The 22,372-nt window shown below is 42.7% G+C and overlaps 1 protein-coding gene across 6 annotated transcripts in view; it reads right to left on the bottom strand.

Annotated features, from left to right (window-relative positions):
* Positions 1-7,674: 7,674 nt before the first annotated feature.
* Positions 7,675-22,372, bottom strand: part of RMND1 (required for meiotic nuclear division 1 homolog) — a 49,123-nt gene continuing 34,425 nt past the window's right edge. For 3 of the 6 annotated variants that reach the window (XM_030928369.1, XM_030928368.1, XM_030928370.1), the window contains exons 9-11: positions 20,611-20,731; positions 8,576-8,692; positions 7,677-8,158 (exon numbers count right to left, since the gene is read on the bottom strand). In XM_030928369.1, the coding sequence (XP_030784229.1) occupies positions 8,126-8,158; positions 8,576-8,692; positions 20,611-20,731 (271 nt within the window). In that variant the 3' untranslated portion in view covers positions 7,677-8,125. Of the gene's footprint in view, positions 8,159-8,575; positions 8,693-14,351; positions 14,463-20,610; positions 20,732-22,372 lie in introns of those variants that run through there. The other 3 variants (XM_010383601.2, XM_010383602.1, XR_750171.2) reach the window with 3 other exon arrangements.

Below are 22,372 nucleotides of genomic sequence, written 5' to 3'. Positions count from 1 at the left end.
TATTTGTCTACCTATATCTTGTATCCCTCATTCTCACTGTAAGCTCCTTGAGGGCAGGTACTTCTTTTTATGTATACTTCTGGTACTCAAATGCTTGTAGAATTGAGTTGAATTTGTAGTTAAAGGATCTAAGATGATCATTTTCCCACTCAAACTGAGTGAAAAAAGTGTTTATTGTTGCAGAAAGCATCTGGATGTAGGTATTGAATGCTGGTGGTGCATGTATGAATACTTATCTCTGCTTTTCAGGTGCTCACGGTCCACTGTGGGAGAAAAACACAGATAAACTTAGTGTACAACTTATTCTATACTGCATGTGTGCAGAGTGCCGTGGGTGTGTAGATAAAGTCGATATTTCAGCTGAATCTTGGAGGGTGAGCAGGTGTTCAGAAGATAGACTTAGTGGCCGGGTGCGGTGGCTCATGCCTGTAACCCCAAGCACTTTGGGAGGCCAAGGCAGGCGGATCACCTGAGGTCAGGAGATCGAGACCATCCTGGCCAACATGGTGAAACCCCGTCTCTACTAAAAATACAAAAATTAGCCTGGCGCGGTGGTGCGTGCCTGTAATCCCAGCTACTCGGGAGGCTGAGGCAGGAGAATCGCTTGAACCAGGGAGTCGGAGGGTTGCAGTGAGCGGAGATGGTGCCACTGCACTCTAGCCTGGCGACAGAGCAAGGCTCCATTAAAAAAAAAAAAAAAAAAGGATAGACTTAGTTTTGTGACGTGCTTTGGGGGTGGTGCATTTCTTAGCTTCATTCCTTTACTATACATCTCCCTTGAATTATTTTCCTTTTATTGTTGGTGAGTTACCATCATAATTTAATAAATTGCTTCTTTCTGTGGCATGTACATTCTTGTCACATTATTTTTCTAGAACTGTGCCGTCCAGTTCAACTCAGTGTCATACTAGCCATGTGTGCCGAGTAGCCACCTGTAGCTAGAGGCTACTATATTTAGACAGCTCACATAATATAAAACATTTCTATTATTGGAGACAGTTCAGTTGGACATCACTGCTCTAGAATCATGTTTTGCTTCTCCCTATGTTCATGTTATCAATAGTGTATTGAGTTCAGAATAAGGAAACAATAGCCTCCTGATATTGTCATTAGGAGGGACAGAGTGATTGATATTTATGAAGAGGAGGGTGTAGTGTAGTGTAGTGTTTGGTAGTGGTTGAGAATATAGCCTTTGGCATCAGATCTGGGTTGGAATTGTGGTCCATTCCTTACACACTGTATGGTTTTGGGCATGTTACTGAACCTCTGAGCCTCAAGTTTTCCTTTTCCTCGAATAGGGTTAATAATAATTATCTCATAACATTGGGTGAATATAAAACAAAACAGGAAGGGGGCGTAGCAGAGTACCTCAGTAAATGATAAAATCATTAGTGTATTTTTGAAATCACTGATTTAAAAAAAACCTTAGAATTATGTAGTAAAAGTGACTTTTTTTTTTTAGTATAGCGTTCTGTGAATTTTAACATAGTATTTATTTGTGTAATCACCAACACGAGAATATAGGTCAGGTCTATCACTTTATTTTGCTGTCTTTATAGACCTGTGCTTCTTCCACCCCTAACCTCTGGCTATCACCAATCTGTTGTCCATCACTATAGTTTTACCTTTTCTAGGATGTTACATAAATGGAATTACACAGTATGTCGCCTTTGCAGACTGGCTTCTTTTTCCCAGCCAGGTTGGGTTAAGAGCGATTTGTCCAAGTTGTTACATCTATCAGTCGTTGAAAACTGATCTTTAAAGACATTTTAATTTTGAATCATTATTTCCTAAATGTGAATCTGAATTCATTAACAGTTCTTCAAGTAGTGTTTGGCTCATGATTTTTGTGTTTAAAAGTAAAATAAATGGTAAAATGTATAGGGAAAATTACTTCCACCTGATTGGTAAAAACCGTGTGTGACATTAACATGCTTTTCTTTAGGGAAGGTTCTTGTTTTTAGTAGTTGATCCATATTAAAGCTCTGTAGAGTTGCCGCAAAGTGCAGAGTTGAAAAAGGTGGCTGTTAAAGTATCAGTTTCTAAAATGTGGCCGAAGATAGCGTGACCAGTCCTGGTTTGCCCAGGACTTTGCCAGTATTAGCAGTGAAAGTCTGGCTGCTCCCAGGAAACCCCTTGGTCCCAGTCAAAGAATGGGGCCAAGTGCTGTGGCTCATGCCTGTAATCCCAGCACTTTGGAAGGCTGAGGTGGCAGATCGCGAGGTCAGGAGTTCGAGAACAGCCTGGCCAATATGGTGAAACCTCGTCTCTAATAAAAATAGCCTGGCATGGTGGTGCACGCCTGTAATCCCAGCTGGTTGGGAGGCTGAGGCAGGAGAATCGCTTGAACCCAAGAGGTGGAGCTTGCAGTGAGCCAAGATTGTGACTGCACTCCAGCCTGGGTGACAGAGTGAGACCATGTCTCAAAAAACAAAAAACCAAAAAAACCAAAAAACCCAGAATGGTTGGTCACCTTGTCTGAAAGAGACAAAATCAGAGGATTCCAGTTCATCAGGTTTCAGTAGTGAACCATTGGCCAAGTATTTCAGCTAATCTTAATTGCCATTGGGTGCTTAGAGTCAAAATCTCTAAGGTAACCAGAACCCAAACCACATGAGGTTTTTCAGATTAAGATCAGCACCTTGATTTTAAGGTTTTGTGGCTAGAGGTTTAGATTTGATTGGAATTACATCGTTAGTTTTTGTTAAATTGTTAAGAGTTGGCTGGGCGCGGTGGCTCACGCCTGTAATCCTAGCACTTTGGGAGGCCGAGGCGGGCGGATCACAAGGTCAGGAGATCGAGACCTTCGTGGCTAACACAGTGAAATCCTGTCTCTACTAAAAAATACAAAAAATTAACCGGGCGTGGTGGTGGGCGCCTGTAGTCTTAGCTACTCGGGAGGCTGAGGCAGGAGAATGGTGTGAACCTGGGAGGCGGCACTTTCAGCGAGCCTAGATCCTGTCATTGCACTCCAGCCTGGGCAACAGAGTGAGACTCCGTATCAAAAAAAAAAAAAAAGAGTAAGCAACTTCCCAAGCCTTGTGCATAGAAGCTAGATGCTAGATTAAAAGTCAAGTTCCGCCGGGCGCGGTGGCTCAAGCCTGTAATCCCAGCACTTTGGGAGGCCGAGACGGGCGGATCACGAGGTCAGGAGATCGAGATCATCCTGGCTAATACGGTGAAACCCCGTCTCTACTAAAAAAATACAAAAAACTAGCCGGGCGACGAGGCGGGCGCCTGTAGTCCCAGCTACTCGGGAGGCTGAGACAGGAGAATGGCGTGAACCCGGGAGGCGGAGCTTGCAGTGAGCTGAGATCCGGCCACCGCACTCCAGGCTGGGCGGCAGAGCCAGACTCCGTCTCAAAAAAAAAAAGTCAAGTTTCTACTTAACCAGAATCTCTACTGTTTTGAGTTTTTAAAATTCAACTGGTGATGTCTAAATCTTAAGTAAATTTTAAGTTCTTTGACTAGTCTGTTCCATTTTCCTGACTTTTCACATCACCTCTCTACACCTTTTGTGTAGATTTTTTTTTTTTTTGAAACGGATTTTCGCTCTTGTTGCCCAGGCTGGAGAGTGCAGTTCTGCACTCTCAACCTCCGCTCTGCAACCTCCGCCTCCCGGGTTCAAGCGATTTTCCTCCCTCAGCCTCCCCAGTAGCTAGGATTACAGGCACATGCCACCATGCCTGTCTAACTTTGTATTTTTAGTAGAGATGGGGTTTCTCCATGTTGACCAGGCTGGTTTCGGACTCCTGACCTCAGGTGATTCCACCCGCCTCAGCCTCCCTAAGTGCTAGAATTACAGGCATGAGCCACCGCACCCAGCCTTAGATTTCTTTATAGAGCATGTCTATAAGCAGATTACTTAGTTTTCCTGCTGTCTTCATTGGAATGTAAGCTTCGTGAAAGCCAGAGGCCCTATGTGTCATCTTTAGCACAGTGTCTTAGATCTTAGAGTAGCGCATCGTACTTTCTAATAAATAATTGTAGAATTGGATGAAAAAATGAGTATGAGTCAGTTTTACAATGCTGCATGCTTTCCAGATTATTTTAACAGTCTAGGGGATGTGGAAAGGTTTTGTTTTTAAAACATTTAAAAGTCCACGTTTTGATACTGTTCAGAGAAAGTGAAAATGTGGTCTTCAAAAACTTTTGTTGCCCAGGCGTGGTGGCTCATGCCTGTAATCCCAGCACTTTGGGAGGCTGAGGCGGGTGGATCACTTGAGGCCAGGAGTTCGAGACCAGCCTGGCCAACATGGTGAAACCCCACCTCTACTAAAAATACAAAAAATTAGCCGGGCGTGGTGGCAGGCGCCTGTAGTCCCAGCTACTTGGGAGGCTGAGGCAGGAGAATGGCATGAACTTGGGAGGCGGAGCTTGCAGTGAGCCGAGATGGCTCCACTGCACTCCAGCCTGGACAAAAGTGTGAGACTCCATCTCAAAAAAGAAAAAAAATTGTTTCATTAACCCTCTATGAGGGAAGGGAATTTAGAATGGTGACATTAAAACCTTCCTTTAAAATGGCAATTCAGAACCAATAGAGAGAGCTGAAAGTTAGAGATTTGGATTTGGAACAGTTCCCTCTACTTCTCATCCACATCACTTTATCCCAACACATGCACTTTGTAAAGGCATAGAGCAGGGTCTGAGGAGATTGGGTTGGTGAAAGAGAGAAGTGAGTCATTTGAGATTAGTACTTAGCAAGAGAGTGCTAATGAATTATTTAAAATCTGTGTAACCTGAGTATAAACCAATACATAGACTAAGTTAGTGCTTCTCAGAGCTTAGGGAGTATAAGAGTCTCCTGGAGAATTAGAAGAAACAGACTTCCTAGCTGTGGTCCCAGATGTTCTGATTTAGTATGGTGTAGAACTCAGGAGTCAGTAATATTAACGGACAGTCTTGAGTATTTGCTGATGCAGTTGGTCTGAGGACCATACTTTGGAAAACCTGCTTTAGGTAGCAGACAGGACAGTAATTTAAAATAGGCAAATACGGTTTATTTTTAAAGTGGTAAAACTAGAAAGATACTGATTTTATGTATTTAAAAAAAAAAAGTCTGCTTCTGACTGCTACGGTTATCCAAGAAGCCACCCCAGAATACCTGTTGGCCACCGCTGTTTGGTATATGCAAAAATGTGTAGTTTAAAAAAGCCTTTTTGGGCTTGCACTGAGGAGCCAACCCGTTTTATACAGTGAAAATATTGCTTTATATTTAAATTAACCATTCTATTCCAGTGCAGGATTCAGTAACATCTATACTGTAAGTTTCAGTTATGATATTTCTTAAAGATTCAAAGATGGTTCCTGGGAATTTGATTTAGCCTCCATTTCATCTGGGAGTTAATCTCACAGCGACCCTGTGAGATAGGTTAATAATTAAACCCTCCTGTTCACACATATTTCATTAATCCTTACAGCAACCTATGAGCTAGTTTAATAATTAAATCTACTCCACAGATGAGGAAACTGAGGCCCAAGAGGTTCAGTGATTTGTCCAAGGTTATAACAGCAAGAATTTGTGGTGAAACAATTGAAATCCAGGTTGGTCTTAATCAGTGAGCTCTCATGTGTGATAGAAATTAGATACCACTTTGAGGATTTTGGGAGCCAGTGCTGAATGTACTTACTTTAGGCTGTAAATACTCTGTGTAATTTCTTGGTCATTTTGTTCTTAGAGAGGTGGTGATCTTAATAAAGTTTTTACTTTATTAAGTAAGTGAAAGTTTTTACTTACGTTACAACTAAAACAATTCTTTAAACTTTCATAACTTTAAGCTGAAGTTTTAAATCATAAGATTAGTTGAAAAAGATGTAATTGCCAGTGTATCATAAATACTGGTATTTTAAAATAAAGCTGCTTTGTTACTTAAGGAAAGCCCTTCTAATTTAGTGCATTGTGATAGTATACTGAGCTGATTGTCCATCATGATCCATGTAAAAATAGGTGAACTATGCAAATGTTTTTCCTCTTGAAAATGTATTTGTGTTACATTTCCTTTACAACACTTTATGCTAATAAATGTTTATGAACCTCTTTTGATCCTTTCATTTCTTGTAAATTTTTTAATATAACTTGAAGTATTTAATTTGCTGTAACCATAAGGCATCAAATGTTCATGTTTTTTTTCTGGACTATTTCACATTGTTACTACTAATAAGTTGACCAAAACAGCAAATTGTATACATTGATACTTGCAGTAAAATTTTACTGGAATTGTACCTCCTAAAAAAAATAGGAGAAAACATACTGGCCTCAATTAAAGGAAGGTTGCATTTAGCAATCTTTCAAATTGTCCTCTTTTGTTTTTGTGGCTTTCCAAAAATGTTGACAAATAGATTTAATGTATTTAAAAGTTATTGAATATAGTGGACCAAACTATTGAGGATAGGTGAGAGATGCCTCTTGTGTAAGTGTGATAAGGGAAGATGGTAAGAACAAGATACACTGCAGGTGTGCACACAGGTATGTTGATTTTATGAAAATCAGGAGGAACTTGATCTAGAAAGCAATTTTTAAAGTTATTTTGACAGGGTTGCTGGCCTCAAGCAGTGCTCCCACCTTGACCTCCCAAAGTGCTGGGATTACAGGCGTGAGCCACCACACCCATCCTAAAAAGCAGTTCTTGAACTATTCGTGCCTGTATGCTCCTTGGAGAATTTTTGTGGGTACCCGTGGCATACAGGACAGGTACCTCAGATGGAAGACAGCTACTGAAGAACTCTCGCTGGAAGACATCAGATGTTTATCCTAGCACTGTTAACTGCAAATAAATATGTCCATCAGATGAATGTATTCTCAGTATAATACTGTGTAGCAGTTAAGTGAGTTGCAAAACAAAAGGATATGTGTGAAAAGTTGACAAGTGAGGACTGTAGTGGGGTATGAGGGGTTATGCATAAAAGGCAATGAAGATCAAGATTTGATTTTTTTTTTAAATGTTGTCAACCCAAGGAGTTTAATAAATATGTAGATGTTAGATTCTTTGTGCTTGGTATTTTTTAAATTTCCCCAAAATATGTCTGAAACAAATGTCTGTGGGAAGAATATTGTGACTAACTTGGTGAAAGAACAAAGTATTAATAAAAGGTGCCCGTGAACAGTCACACTCAAATCATGCCGTCTAAAGTAGGTATTTAAGATTTCATCTCTGCCACTGGAAGCCTGGCTTTTACTGTATATATTGATTTTTTTTTTTTTGGAGACTGAGTCTCGCTCTGTTGCCTAGGCTGGAGTGCAGTGGCGTGATCTCAGCTCACAGAAAGCTCCGCCTCTCGGGTCCACCCTGCCTCAGCCTCCTGAGTAGCTGGGACTACAGGCGCCCGCCACCATGCCCGGTTAATTTTTTGTATTTTTAGTAGAGAATTTTTGTATTTTTAGGCAGGGTTTTGCTGTGTTAGCCAGGATGGTCTCAATCTCCTGAGCCGCCTCAGCCACCCAAAGTGCTGGGATGACAGGTGTGAGCACCAGGCCTGTTTATATTGATTTCAACACTTGAGTTCCTGTACGGTTCCCTTAGCCAGGGTCATGATGCGATTCCCTGGGGATAGGTTAAGTTGTGTTGTCTAAAGCCTAAGTCCTTTGGCTTTAAAAAGTATCTGCCAAGATTTCCTAGATGCTAAGGTTTTCCAGAGTTCTTAACTGAAATATTTTCCTTTTGAATTGTCAGTGATGTAAATGTAAACACTAGATTCATTTTTATTCACACGATATATTGGGGGCTGAAAAAGATAATTTCTTGATTAAAAAAACACCTATTAAATGATCACCCATTAGTGAACATTAATTTTTATTTTTGAGACGCCCAGGCTGGAGTGCAGTGGCGTGATCTTAGCTCACTGCAACTTCAACCTCCCCAAGTTCAAGAGATTCTCCTGCCTCAGCCTTCCGAGTAGCTGAGATCATGGGCGTGTGCCACACCTGGCTAATTTTTGTATTTTCAGTAGAGACGTTTCACCATGTTGGCCAGACTTGTCTTGAGCTCCTGACCTCAAATGAGCCACCCTCCTTGGCCTCCGAAAGTGCTGGGATTACAGGCATGAGCCGCCGAGCCCGGCTGAACATTTATTTTTTTGATTGTAGAACTTGAATATCACTTGCAGTGACACTTTGGTTATCACTTGATCAGAAAAATACTCGTCCCAGCTCAAACATTACCTTAGAATAAAAAGTGAGAATTATTTCATGACAGGCAAATTATGGGTACAAACTAAAATGACTTCCAAGATTCTGATTGAGAAATGCTCCCAAAGTAAGGTAAATGTTTGCCCTTTCTCACATGGCAAGCTGTGAATTGGAGGCATGGATGCTTGATTTGATGTTGAGCTGTACATTATAAATTAACAGCTAGAACTTTTTCCAAATGCTGTCTTTAAAAATGCAGAACCTTGAGGTCCACTCTAAAAATAACTTTTAATGTATTTGCAAAATAGTAATTTGAAACTTCCAAACAGTAATGATAAAGTCAGCCTCTTTCCTGCTAATAATTTTCTATCTCAAACTATCTTATTAGCATATCCCCTGTATTTGTTAAGAGATGGTAACTGATTACGGTACACAGCACTTCCATCTTACCTCTATGGTAATGAGGATGACAATCATCCACTCCAAGCGGAGTGCCCTCTTCTCATTCAGGTGATTCCGCATTAGATCTGTTAGTTCCATGCAGTGTTGAAGTTTTTCATTCATGACCTGTGTAAGAAAAAAAATTTTAGTAACGTATTTATATTTAAACAACTTAATACGGTCATATGTATGAAAAATGTATAGCTACACAGTGAAAAATCCTGCTCCTCGGTTCTCTCCCCAAAGGCAGCCAGCAACATTATCAGTTTCTTGTGAATCCACCCAGAGACATTTTGTGATGTACAGATTTAACTGCAAGAAATACTTTGCATACTGAAGCTCTATTTGTAAAATTTTGATGGAAGAGCTAAAAATAGGTTTTTGAGTCCTAGTTTTTAGTAGCTGCCCTTTTTAGCAGTTAAAAAAGGCAAACTTGAAACATGTTTTTTTAGCAAGACCTAAAGATAATTTACTTTCTACTAGAAAACCTACGCTTAACATTTGACCTGCTGCACACACACCACTAGATGGCATTGCTTTCAACTGAACTGCAACAGTTCTGCATTCTGATGCCTCCAAACAAGCTGGCTGTGGGGGTTCAAAGAAAATAAAGTCCCTGAATTCAAAATTTGGACGTGACAACTGTTAAATGCCTACCTAATATCTTTATATATCACTTGCTTCTGGAAACTGGAAATCCTGGAAGCAAAATTTTAGAACAGTTTGTCTCATGGGGTATGCTGAATTTACAGGTTTGGTCAGTGAACATTAAGAGAGAAATCACAGGTACGTGTTCAGGAGTTGATTGGAATGTGTTACTGTACCATGTTATGATTTTTGCACATAGCATTAAACTGCCTTACTAGGCTGGGCTGGGTGGCATATGCCTGTAATCCTGGCATTTGGGAGGCTGAGGCAGGAGGAAGCACTTGAGCTCAGGAGTCTTTTTCCAGACCAGCCTGGGCAATACAGTGAAACCTTGTCTCTACAAAAAAATTAGCCAGGCATGGTGGTGTGTGCCTGTAGTCCCAGCTACCTGGCGGGGATGAGGTGGGAGGATTGCTTGAGCTCAGGTGGTCAAGGGTGCAGTGAGCCAAGATCACGCCACTGCACTCCAGCCTGGGTGACAAAGTGAGATCCTGTCTCCAAAAAAAAAAAAGAAGCTACCTTACTGATGGAACCACAGGACTAACTCGCTGAACCACACTCATCACCATTTGCCCCTATTTCCAGACGTTATGGTCACTCTGTAGTTTCTAATCTGTTTTAGAGCATGCCTCTTCTTTCTTCCTTTCCCCACCCTCTTTTCCTTTCCTCTTGCCCTTTCCTAATGTCTGTTTTTTTTGTTTGTTCGTTTTGTTTTTTTTGAGACGGAGTCTCACTCTGTTACCCAGGCTGGAGTGCAGTGGCACGATCTCGGCTCACTGCAATTTCCGCCTCCCTGGTTCAAGTGATTCACCTGCCTCAGCCTCCTGAGTAGCTGGGATTACAGGCGCGTGTCACCACGCCCGGCTAAGTTTTGTGTTTTTAGTAGAGACGGGGTTTCATCATGTTGGTCAGGCTGATCTTGAACTCCTGACCTGCCTGCCTCGGCCTCCCAAAGTGCTGGGATTACAAGCGTGAGCCACCGCGCCTGGCCTCCTAATGTCTGTTTCTATTGGCTGCTTGATCTTAGTCTTTAATGTTCATCCTTAAGCTTGCTTCTCTCTGCAGACTACTGATTCAGCCTCTTGCATTTTCTTTCAACTTGGGCCAAAAAACAGGCAACATTTTCTTTTTCCACTACCTCCTCATCATCCAATTTATTCCTTAACTTTAGAGTCTGTTGATATTACCACAAGTCTCCTAAACGTCCCAAAGCCTCCTATTAAGTCTAACAACTTAGCTTCGAACCTTCAATTAACCCAAGCATCTGACAACACACTGAAATGTGCAAGCAAGAGTCCCTGTGGCCAGGCGCGGTGGCTCACGCCTGTAATCCCAACACTTTCAGAGGCTGAGGCGGGCGGATCACGAGGTCAGGAGATCAAGACCATCCTGGCTAACAGGGTGAAACCCTGTCTCTACTAAAAATACAAAAAAAATTATCTGGGCATGGTGGCGGCTCCTTAGTCCCAGCTACTCAGGAGGTTGAGGCAGGAAAATGGCGTGAACCCAGGAGGCGGAGCTTGCAGTGAGTCAAGATTGCTCACTGCACTCCAGCCTGGGCGACAAAGCAAGACTCCATCACACACACACACACAAAAAGTCCCTATTACCACAGCATGCTTTCTGTTTATTTAGGTATAGAGGCATGTATGCTCTGAGCATGCAGATAAGGGAGCAAAGAAAAAACCAGGAGAGGCTTCACAGAGGTAGCCAATGTGAATTAGGCTTTAAAAGGCAGCAGACATGAAGAAAAGGTGGGTTGCTGGTGGGGGTTTGGGGGCATGAAAGGAGCATGTCAAGCATAGGAAACAGCATGGAGACAAGCATAGCTAGATTGTAGACAACCTAGAAGTGCGTGCTTGGAAGTGAGGTTAAGAAGATAAGTTAGAAAGTGCTTAGAAGTGAGGTTAAGAAGGTAAGTTAGCTGGGGGCGGTGGCTCCCACCTGTAATCTCAGTATTTTGGGAGGCCAAGGCAGATGGATCACTTGAGGTTAGTTCAAGACCAGCCTGGCCAACACACCAAAACCCTGTCTCTACTAAAAATACAAAAATTAGCTGGGTGTGGTGGCGGGCGCTTGTAATCCCAGCTACTTGGGAGGCTGAGGCAGGAGAATCACTTGAACCCAGGAGCTGGCGGTTGCAGTGAGCCAAGACCATGCCATTGCACTCCGTCTCAGAAAAAAAAAGAAGATAAGTTAGTACTAGATTGAGAGGTACTGTGTACATGATGTCCCCCACCCCAGAGATATTTATGTCTTCATTCTTGGAACCTGTGAATATAATACGGCAAAGGAGAATTAAGAATGTATAAGAAATTAAAGTTGTTAATTCGCTGACCTTAAGATGGGGAGATAATCCTAGATTATCTGGGTAAGCCCAATGTAATCGCAAGGGTCCTTAAAAGTGGAAATGAGGGGCAGAAGAATTCAGAATGATACAATATGAGGATTCCACTGGCCTTTGTTAGATGAAGGGGCCATGAGCAAGGAATATGGGTGGCCTCCAGTCACTGGAAAAGGTGAGGAAATGGATTCCACCCACAGTCTCCAAAGAGGAGTCAATACCTTAACTTTAGGCCATGCCAGACTTCTGACCAAAGAACAGTAAGATGATAAATTTCTGATAAGCCACTAGGTTAAGCAGCAATAGGAAAGCAACATGTCATGCTAGAATATCTGAACTTCATTCTGCAGGTAATGGGGAGGCCTCTTCAATCTGGAAGTATTTGTTTAACATTTACTGTACTATGCTGGGCAGAGGAGACAGAATGGTGAAATAGACATGTCTCTGTCTTCCAGCCAAAGGGTGCAGAGACTGGAAAAAGGTCCAGTCTGGAGACAGAGAGTGAAGAAGAAATTAGACAAGTCCAGATGGGAAAGGAAGATGTGGGGCTGTGTGGATGAACATTAATAGTTGGGGGCTTGAAATCAGGGTATATGGTACTCCCCTGTTTCACCAGCCCAGGGCCTATCACACAGGCTTTCGATTAATGTTTGTTAATGAATCCATGATACTTAGAGGAAAATAAAAAGATTGTTTGACTGGATATGGAGGGTGAAGGAGAAAAAGAACACCCAGATGACTTTTAAGTTTCTGGTTGAATGACTAGATAGGTGAGGCTAGAAGGTCCTCCCATGAGCTGAAATAGAGAACTGAAAAGGTTTACCATTTTCTGGGGGTGGGGGGAATACAAGTTTCATTTTGAAATCTTAATCAGCTGACTAAATCCTACAAATTTTTTTGAGGACATACTGTATGAGGCCTTTGCCAAGAACAGGCAAGAAAATAATCATGGTCTCCGATTTCAAGGGGCTTACATTCTAGTGGAAAATGGTGCACACGTAATGATATAAATGATGAATTGATGGGTGCTGACGAGTTGATGGGTGCAGCACACCAACATGGCACAAATATACATATGTAACAAACCTGCACATTATGCACATGTACCCTAGAACTTAAAGTATAATAAAAATAAAAAATAAAAAAAAATAAGACAAACCAAAAAGGCAGAAAACTTAGGCCAGAATAGTGTCATCTTGCCAAAGTTCACATAGCAATGTATAAGTAACTGATCTTGATTAGTTGGTAAATTGCTCAATGTCATTGTTCATGTCTCCTTAGTATGAATAAAAAATAATCATTATTGTTTTCCTGTCCAAAAAAAAAAGATGTAAATGAGGAAGATCTGTGAGATTGAGGGGCAACTGGAAATGTTTGGAAGGCAGATGAGAGACTGGGATGAGAGAGACATTTGAAAATCACCAGGAGAATGTGGGATTAGAAGTCATGACAACAAACGTGTTCATGGAGTAGGCGGCATGGGGACAGAAGCCTCAATGACAGGACTTCGAGGGATAACGACGTGAGAAAATGGAGCGAGGGATCCACTGCCAACTAGTTTCTCTCCCATGACACTAACTGCTCTCTGCATCTGGACCTCTGTGCTCAACTTTTTAGCATGTATTATGCCTACTCACCCCTATTTTCTCAAGACCCTTCTACTTTTTGAGGGGGGAAAAAAACTCCCGCCACTCTTTGTTCCATCTGTTTTCTTGGAAGACTATAATGCCAACACTATGCTGAGCCTAAGGCAGGGTGAACTCTCTCAACCCCTTCTAAATAACCTTGACATAATCCAACGAGTCTGAACTGCCTTCGGGATGCTGAGAAACAGAAATGTAGTTTGAGACCTTTTAGGTATTTCATAACTCCTGCAGAAGATTTCACACTGAGATGGGAATGAAATAAACAATTAGCTTGCTCAGATTACTCCGATTGATTAACATTATTCTGGAATAGTTGAATCACTCAATTCAAACCTGAGTAATTCAAGTTTTGGGTGCTACTATAAACAGTATTTTTAAAATTTCATTTTCCAGTTGTGTATTGGTAGTATAACAAAAGATAACCGTTTTTATACATTGATTTTGAAACCTTGATAAACTCACTTATTCTGGTAGCTTCTTTGTAGATTCTTTCAGGTCTTCTACATACAAGATCATGCTGCCTGTAAATAAATTCAGCTCTAGTTCTTCCTGTAGGAGACTTTATCTTACTTTATTTTTTTTGGAGAAATGTCTTACTGTGTCACCCAGGCTGGAATACAGTCGTGCAATCTCAGCTCATTGGAACCTTCGCCTCCCATGTTCAAGTGATTCTTGTGCCTCAGCCCCTCAAGTACCTGGGATTATAGGCATGCACCACCATGCCTGGCTAATTTTTGTATTTTTAGTAGAGACTGGGTTTTACCATGTTGGCCAGGCTGGCCTCAAACTTTTGGCCTCAAGCCATCCTCCCACCTTGGCCTCCCAAAGTGCTGGGATTACAGGCGTGAGCCACCACGCCTGGCCCTATAGGAGATTTTAAATCTTGGGGATATAGATGGAGCCACCCGTGAAGGACTGGTGGTGTGTCTGGATGACACTGCTTATGGCTTTCTCCACAGGTGTAGGGTGCCAGGGACGGGTGGCTTTCGATTCTTCCAGCTGCTCATGTGCACAGAGGCATAGAGTGAACCCCTTCATGGAGGGACTCAATCTCAAATTGGCCCCAACACCAGAATGAAGAGTACATTTAGTAGAGGCAGAAGGGGCTTGGGCAGCCTGCTTGTTCTCACAGGTGTCCTTTCTATACCTGCAGTTGATCTCAGCCATGAAACAGCTGACCACTTAGTTGTCAAGGTATTCTTCACTCAGGTGGGTATCCTCAGTTGTAGACTTGACTTCAGTAATTCCATCTTGAATACTGAGGATGGACAGATAAAAAATGCCACCCAGGTCAAAGATCAGATCATCAATTTTGGCATTAACGTTCTCGTCCAAGCCGAGAGCAGTGGCATTTGGCTTGCTGACGGTTCAGAACACAATGAAATCAGCAATGGTTCCACCATCTTTGATGGCCTGAAGCTGGCAACCATTAAAGTAATTGTTAGTATGAGGATCATGTGGGTCAGTGGTCATAAATTAGGTTTCTAGAATTTTCTACATCTTTTTCAAAACCACTGTGGTAGGCAGATTTCTAAGATGTCACCCAAAGACTCCCCACCTCTTGGTGTTCACCTTTGTGTAATCCCCTACCCTTGAGAGTAGGCTCAGCCTAGTAACTTGCCTTTTTTTTTTTTTTGAGACGAAGTTTTGCTGTTTCACCCAGGCTGCAGTGAAGTGACACGATCTTGGCTTACTGCAACCTCTGCCCCCTTGGGTTTAAGTGATTTTCCTGCCTCAGCCTCCCAAGTGGCTGGGATTACAGGCGTCTGCCACTATGCCCAGCTAATTTTTGTATTTTTAGTAGAGACAGGGTTTCACCATGTTAGCCAGGCTGGCCTTGAACTCCTGACCTCAGGTGATCCACCCACCTAGGCCTCCCGAAGTGCTGAGATTACAGGCATGAGCCACCACACCTGGCCATAATTTGCTTTAAAGAAAAAAAAAATTTTTTTTTTAAGAGATGGGGTATCACTATGTTGACCAGGGTGGCCTTGAACTCCTGACCTCAGGTGATCCACCTGCCTAGGCCTCCCGAAGTGCTGAGATTACAGGCGTGAGCCACCACGCCTGGCCATAACTTGCTTTTTTTTTTTTTGAGACGGAGTCTGGCTCTGTCGCCCAGGCTGGAGTGCAGTGGCCAGATCTCAGCTCACTGCAAGCTCCGCCTCCTGGGTTTACGCCATTCTCCTGCCTCAGCCTCCCAAGTAGCTGGAACTACAGGCGCCCGCCACCTCGCCCGGCTAGTTTTTTGTATTTTTTAGTAGAGATGGGGTTTCACCGTATTAGCCAGGATGGTCTCGATCTCCTGACCTCGTGATCCACCCGTCTCGGCCTCCCAAAGTGCTGGGATTACAGGCTTGAGCCACCACGCCCGGCCTCATAACTTGCTTTAAAGAAAAATTTCTTTTTTTAAAGAGATGGGGTATCACTATGTTGACCAGGCTGGTCTTGAACTCCTGGCCTCAAGTGATCCTCCCATCTCAGCCTCCCAAAGGGCTAGGATTACAAGCATGAGCCACTGCACCCGATCCTAACTTGTTTTTAACAAAGAGAGCACAGCAAAAGTGATGGGATGTGACTTCTGCGATGAGGTTGCAAGAGTGTGACTTCTGTTTTACTAGCATTCTCTTCCTGACAGTCACTCTTCCTCTCTGTATTAGTCCAGTCTCTCACTGCTATAAAAAAATACCTGGGACTGAGAAATTTATAAAGAAAAGAGGCCTAATTGGCTCATGGCTCTGCACGGTTCTACAGGAAGCATGATGCTGGCATGTGCTTGGTTTCTGGGGAAACCTCCAGAAACTTACAATCATGGTGAGAGGTGAAGGGAGAGCAGGTACTTTACATGGCAGAAGCGAGAGCGAGAGTGCGAGGGGAGATGCAGGTGCTACCCACTTTTTTTTTTTTTGAGACAGAGTCTTGCTCTGTCACCCAGGCTGGAGTGCAGTGGCCAGACCTCAGCTCACTGCAAGCTCCGCCTCCCGGGTTCATGCCATTCTCCTGCCTCAGCCTCCCGAGTGGCTGGGACTACAGGTGCCGCCACCTCACCCGGCTAGTTTTTTGTATTTTTAGTAGAGACGGGGTTTCACCGTGTTAGCCAGGATGGTCTCGATCTCCTGACCTCGTGATCCGCCTGTCTCGGCCTCCCAAAGTGCTGGGATTACAGGCTTGAGCCACCGTGCCCGGCTGCTACCCACTTTTAAACAACCTTGCCAGAACTCACTATGACGATAACAGCACCACTGTTTAGCACATGGTGCTAAACCACTCATGAGAAATCTACCCTGATGATCCAATCACCCCCCACCGGGACCTACCTCCAACATGGGGCATTACAATTTGACACAAGATTTGGGCAGGGATACAGATCTAAGCCATATCACTCCCCCACTTGTTCATTCCAATGAAGCACGCTGCCACATTGTGAGATGCTCTATGGAGAAGCCTCTGGACAACAGCTTATGAGGAACTGAGGCCTCAATCTAACAGCCTGAGAAGAACCAAATCCAGCCAATAACCACGAGTGAACTAGGAAGTGAATCTCTGAAATGACTGCAGCCTTGTGAGAAACACAGCATCAGAGGACCCAGCTAAGCTGCACCGATTCCTGACCCACAAAAACTGAGATAGTAAGTGGTGTTTCATTTCTTTTTTTTTTTTGAGACGGAGTCTCACTCTGTCACCAGGATGGAGTGCAGTAGTGCAGTCTCAGCTCACTGCAACCTCTGCCTCCTGGGCTCAAGTGATTCTCGTGCCTCAGCCTCCAGAATCAGCTACTTGGGACTACGGGCGCATGCCACCATGCCTGACTAATTTACGGGGTTTCACCATGTTGGCCAGACTGGTCTTGAACTCCTGGCCTCAAATGATCTGCCTGCGTCAGTCTACCAAAGTACTGGGGTAACAGGCGTGAGCCACTGTGCCCAGCCAGTAAGTGGGTGTTTCAGTCCACCAAGTTTTGGGGTAATTTGTTACACAGCAATAGCTAACACAACCACAGGAAATACCTCATCTGTATAAAGCTTTTAGTACTCCTCCCTCGCCTCCTCTGGATCTTCAGCCTGTGTGCGCAGTCGACAACCAAGAAAGTCCAGTGCTTTTCATGTTTGACCAGATAATTAGATTGTCAAATCAGTGTCTAGTTAGACCTTTGGTATCTAAAACTGTATTGATGGAGTCCACTGAATTTGATTCCTAAACCATCACTAATCAATCTTTCTGTGTCAGCTAAGAGCAACATAGCTTGGTTTTCTTGCCCTGACCAGTGGTGATGATCTCTACTGTCCTGTGCTGGAAGACACCTACAGAGGAATAGGTGGTACCAAGATGAGTGACAACTGCAGATACCTTTGATATGGTTTTGCAAGGGGCAGTGTCTAGCTTAGAGGAAAAAAGTGTAGACACTAAAGTGGAACATAGCATTCAATAAGTCATGGTAGGGTTTTGAAATTATAAATCATGTATTTTTTATTTTTATTTTTTGAGACAGGGTCTTGCTCTGTCATCTAGACTGGGATGTAGTGGCGTGATCATGGCTCACTGCAGCCTCAAACTCCTGTGCTAAAGCAATCCTCCTGCCTCAGCCTCCCAGGGTAGCTGGGACTACAGGCACATGCCATTATACCTGGCTAATTTTTTAAAAAACCGTTCAGTAGAAATGAGGTCTCACTGTGTTTCCCAGGCTAATCCTTTATTTGTGACGTGATACAAGGTGAATGTGGGGATTGGTAGGAAATATGATTGAAAAAGGGATACAATAGGAAGGACCTTGTATATTAAGCCAGAACACTTGAGGCAATAAGGGAAACTGAAGGTATTAAAATTAGTTGGAGGGAATAAGAAAAGACAATCAGTAGACACTAACATCAAGAGGTATCTGAGGTTAGGTATTATCAGATTGATGTTAGAGCAACCATCATAAAAATGACTCAATAAGCAATTCTGAACACATTTGAAACAAATGAAAAAGCAGGAAGTCTCTGCAAAGAAACAGAAGATACAAAGACAAAAACATGGAAATTTTAGAACTGAAAAAATACAATAAATGAAATAAAAAACTCAAATGATGGGCAGCAGAATGAATGTAACAGAGGAAGGAATCAGTGAACTAGAAGATGAAACAAAGGAAATTACCCAGTCTTAACAGAGACAAAATATACTGGAAAAGAAGTGAACAGAGCCTCAAAGACCTTGTGAAATGATAAAAGATAAAATGCACATGTCATATAGAATTATGAAAGATTTCCTATCAGAAACCATGGAGGTCAGAAGAAAGTGGCATGGCATTTTTCAGGTGCTGAAAGAAAGAAAACTGTCCACCCAGAATCCTATTTCTAGGAAATATCCTTCAGGAATGAAGAGAAAATTAATACACTCTCAGATGAAGACAAACTAAGGGAATCTGTCTCACTAGACTTACCTTAAAAGGATGGCTAAATAAAGTTCTTGGAGAAAAACAAAACAAAACAAAACAAAAAACAGTAAGAGAAAGAATATCAGAAGGAAAAAAGAACAGAAAGGATAAAAACATGGGTACATACAATAGACTTTACTTTTCTTAGTTTTCTAAATTATGTTTGATGGTTGAAGCAAAAATTATAACATTATCTGATGAAGTTTCCTATGTCTGCAGAAGAATAGTTAAGAAAATTATAAATAGGGAAGGGTAAAGGAATATAGAAGAAATAAGGATTTTTTTTTTCTGCATCCAGTCCCATCAGGGAAATAAAGATTCTATACTTCATTTAATCTGCAAGATGTTGAAATCAGTAGATTGTAATAAGTTATATACATATGATGTAATAACCAGAGCAACCACTAAATATCTATGCAAAGAGATATACTAAAAAATAACATCAAAATGAAATACCAGAAAATGTTTCAGTAACCACAGGAAGACAGGAACTTTGATACAAGCAACAATTTGGAAGGATCCAAGTTGAGGGCATTATGCTCCATGAAAAAAGCCAGTTAAAAAGTCACATGCTGTATGACTCTATATAATATCCTCAAAATGACAAAATTATGGAGATGGAGATTACTCACTGTCAGGGGTTAGGGACAGTCTGGGTAGGGGGAGGGTGGTGTGACTCTACAGGGTAGCATGAGGAAGAACTGTGTGGTGATAAAATGGCTTTGTGTCTTTTTTTGCTTTTTTGAGATGGAGTCTCGCTGCGACACCCAGGCTGGAGCCCAATGGCACGATCTCAGCTCACTGCAACCTCCACTTCCTGGGTTCAAGCAATTCTGCTGCCTCAGGCTCCTGAGTAGCTGGGACTACAGGCATGCACCACCACACCCAGCTAATTTTTGTATTTTTAGTAGAGACAGGGTTTCACCATATTGGCCAGGCTGGTCTCGAACTCTTGGCCTCAAGTGATCTGCCCACCTCTGGCCTCCCAAAGTGCTGGGGTTACAGGCCTCTGAGCCACTGCACCTGGCACAGTTTTGTGTCTTGTTCATGTGGTTGCATGGATCTATAGATGTGGTGAAATGTCACAGAACTATGTGTACACATTATACTAATGTCAATTTTCTGTTTTCTATGCTCTTTCCACATGTGGTCTACCTCCATCACTACAGCTTTTTTTTTTTTTTTTGATGCAGTCTCACTCTGTCACCCAGGCTGGAGTGCAGTGACTCAATCTCAGCTCACTGCAACCTCCGCCTCCTGGGTTCAAGTGATTCTCTGGCCTCAGCTTCTTGAGTAGCTGGGACTACAGGTGCGTGCCACCATGCCTGGCTAATTTTTGTATTTTGAGTAGAGACAGGGTTTCGCCATGTTGGCCAGGCTGGTCTCAAACTCCCGACCTCGGGTGATCCACCTACCTTGGCCTCCCAAAGTGCTGGGATTTCTTGATACACGTCTCTCTTCTCGACTTTGCTTCTGCCCTTCTAAATGCCTACATGATGGAGCTAATTGGATATCTTGTTGCTACTCTAATCTCAGCATCTCCTCTCTGAACTCTCGTTGTTTTTCTACCTTTCTACTTGTCACCTCCAGGCAAACATCAGTCATCCTTTATTATTCCTTCCCCATGGTCTGCCATTACCTATCACTTGTCTTACATGATTCTTTCTTAAATTTATTTCTATTCTCACTGTCACCATGACAGATCAGGGACAGTCAGGAACTCTTGCTTGATACTTGACAAGAACTTCCTGATGGACCATTAGGCTTCCAAACTCTCATCTTATTCACCAACCTTATCTAGTCTGTAGAGCTAATATCAGAAGATTCTTTGACACAAAAAATTGAAAAGTGACTGCCCTATAGAGGACAAGAGGGGGAAATATAAAGAGATTTGAATGGAAGTCAAACAAGATATTTCTCTGCAAGCAGTTAAACATTCAATTTACAGGCAACAACGTGTCTTTTTCTCTCATTAAAAGTGCAAAATACATACCTTAACTCTTCGGGCAATGCTAAGGAATTGACATGTTTTATCATAAAGTCCTTCCAGGTTTTCTCTGTCCCAGTAGAAATCAGGAGTAATCAAGAAGTCTGAACTCAAGTTTATACGGTGCCTTTAAAGAAGGGAAAATTATAACTTTTTATTTATCTTGAATTAAAAATCATTGTTTCTATTATATTTAATATTTACATGGTGCTTTACGAAAACTTTTTTTTTCTTTTTAAGAGAGCGGGTCTCGCTATGTTACCCGGGATGGAGTGCAGTGGTGATCACAACTCACTGCAACCTGAACTCCTGAGCTCAAGCTGTCCTCCTGCCTCCCATGTAGCTGGAGCTACAGGGCATGTGGCATTGCATCTGGCTGAAAACATGTGTTAACACTGACCTTTGCAAAATACTTCCAACAAATGTGTAAATAAAATTTACAAATGGGTTTCAAAATTCTGAACCAAATTAATTCAATCTTTAATACCAACGTTATTTATGAAGTAGACAGAAAAAAACTCATTTTGTTTTCAATTTTTATTTTTTATTTTTTTTGAGACAGAGTCACTCTCGTCACCCAGGCTGGAGTACAATGGCACGATCTCAGCTCACTGCAACCTCCGCCTCCCAGGTTCAAGCGATTCTCCTGCCTTAGCCTCCCAGTTAGCTGGGATTACAGGTGCCCATGCCCGGCTAATTTTTGTATTTTTAGTAGAGACAGGGTTTTACCAAGTTGGCCAGGTTGGTCTCAAACTCCTAACCTCACGTGATCTGCCCACCTCAGCCTCCCAAAGTGCTGAGCCACCATGCCCAGCCTAAGCTTTTTTTCTTAAAAATTTTATGGCCAGCCGGGCACAGTGGCTCACGCCTGTAATCCCAGCACTTTGGGAGGCCGAGACGGGCGGATCACGAGGTCAGGAGATCGAGACCATCCTGGCCAACACGGTGAAACCCCGTCTCTACTAAAAATACAAAAAATATTAGCCGGGCGTGGTGGCAGGCGCCTGTAGTCCCAGCTACAGGCGCCTGCGGCAGAAGAATGGCATGAACCCAGGAGGCGGAGCTTGCAGTGAGCTGAGATCCGGCCACTGCACACCAGCCTGGGCGACAGAGCCAGACTCCGTCTCAAAAAAAAAAAAAAAAAAAAAATTTATGGCCAGACATGACGGTTCATGCCTGTCATCCCAGCACTTTGGGAGGCCAAGGCAGGCAGATTGCTCGAGTCTGCGAGTTTCGAGACCAACCTGGACAGCACGGCGAAACCCTATCTCTACAAAAAAAATACAAAAACCTAGCCAGGTGTGGTGGTGCATGCCTATAGTCCCAGCAACTTGGGAGGCTGAGGTGGGAGGATCACTTGAACCTGGGAGGCAGAGGCTGCAGTGAGCCAAGATTATGACACTGTACTCCAGCCTGGGCAACAGAGTGAGACCCCATCTCAAAAAAAAAAAAAAAATTTAATATGTACACACTTTTTTGTTGTTTTTCATTAAAAATTTTTTTTTAGAGATAATGTCTTCACATGTCACCCAGTTTGGAGTCCAGTGACACAATCATAGCTTACTGCAGCCTCAAACTCCTGGGCTCAAGTGATCTTCCTCCCTCGGCCTCCTGAGCAGATCAAGAAGATATAAACAGGTAAAAATTGATAAATCTTACTCTTATTCTTATCTGTATCTTTCCCTATCAGTAATCCCTTCTAGTTTCCTCTGTATCCTTCCAGTGTTTATGCAAACACTAGACAAGCAAGCATACACATACACACTCT

This window comes from Rhinopithecus roxellana, chromosome 4 (genome assembly GCF_007565055.1).
Source record: "Rhinopithecus roxellana isolate Shanxi Qingling chromosome 4, ASM756505v1, whole genome shotgun sequence".
Lineage (NCBI taxonomy): Eukaryota > Metazoa > Chordata > Mammalia > Primates > Cercopithecidae > Rhinopithecus > Rhinopithecus roxellana.
This window is presented reverse-complemented; position numbering and strand designations above follow the sequence as displayed.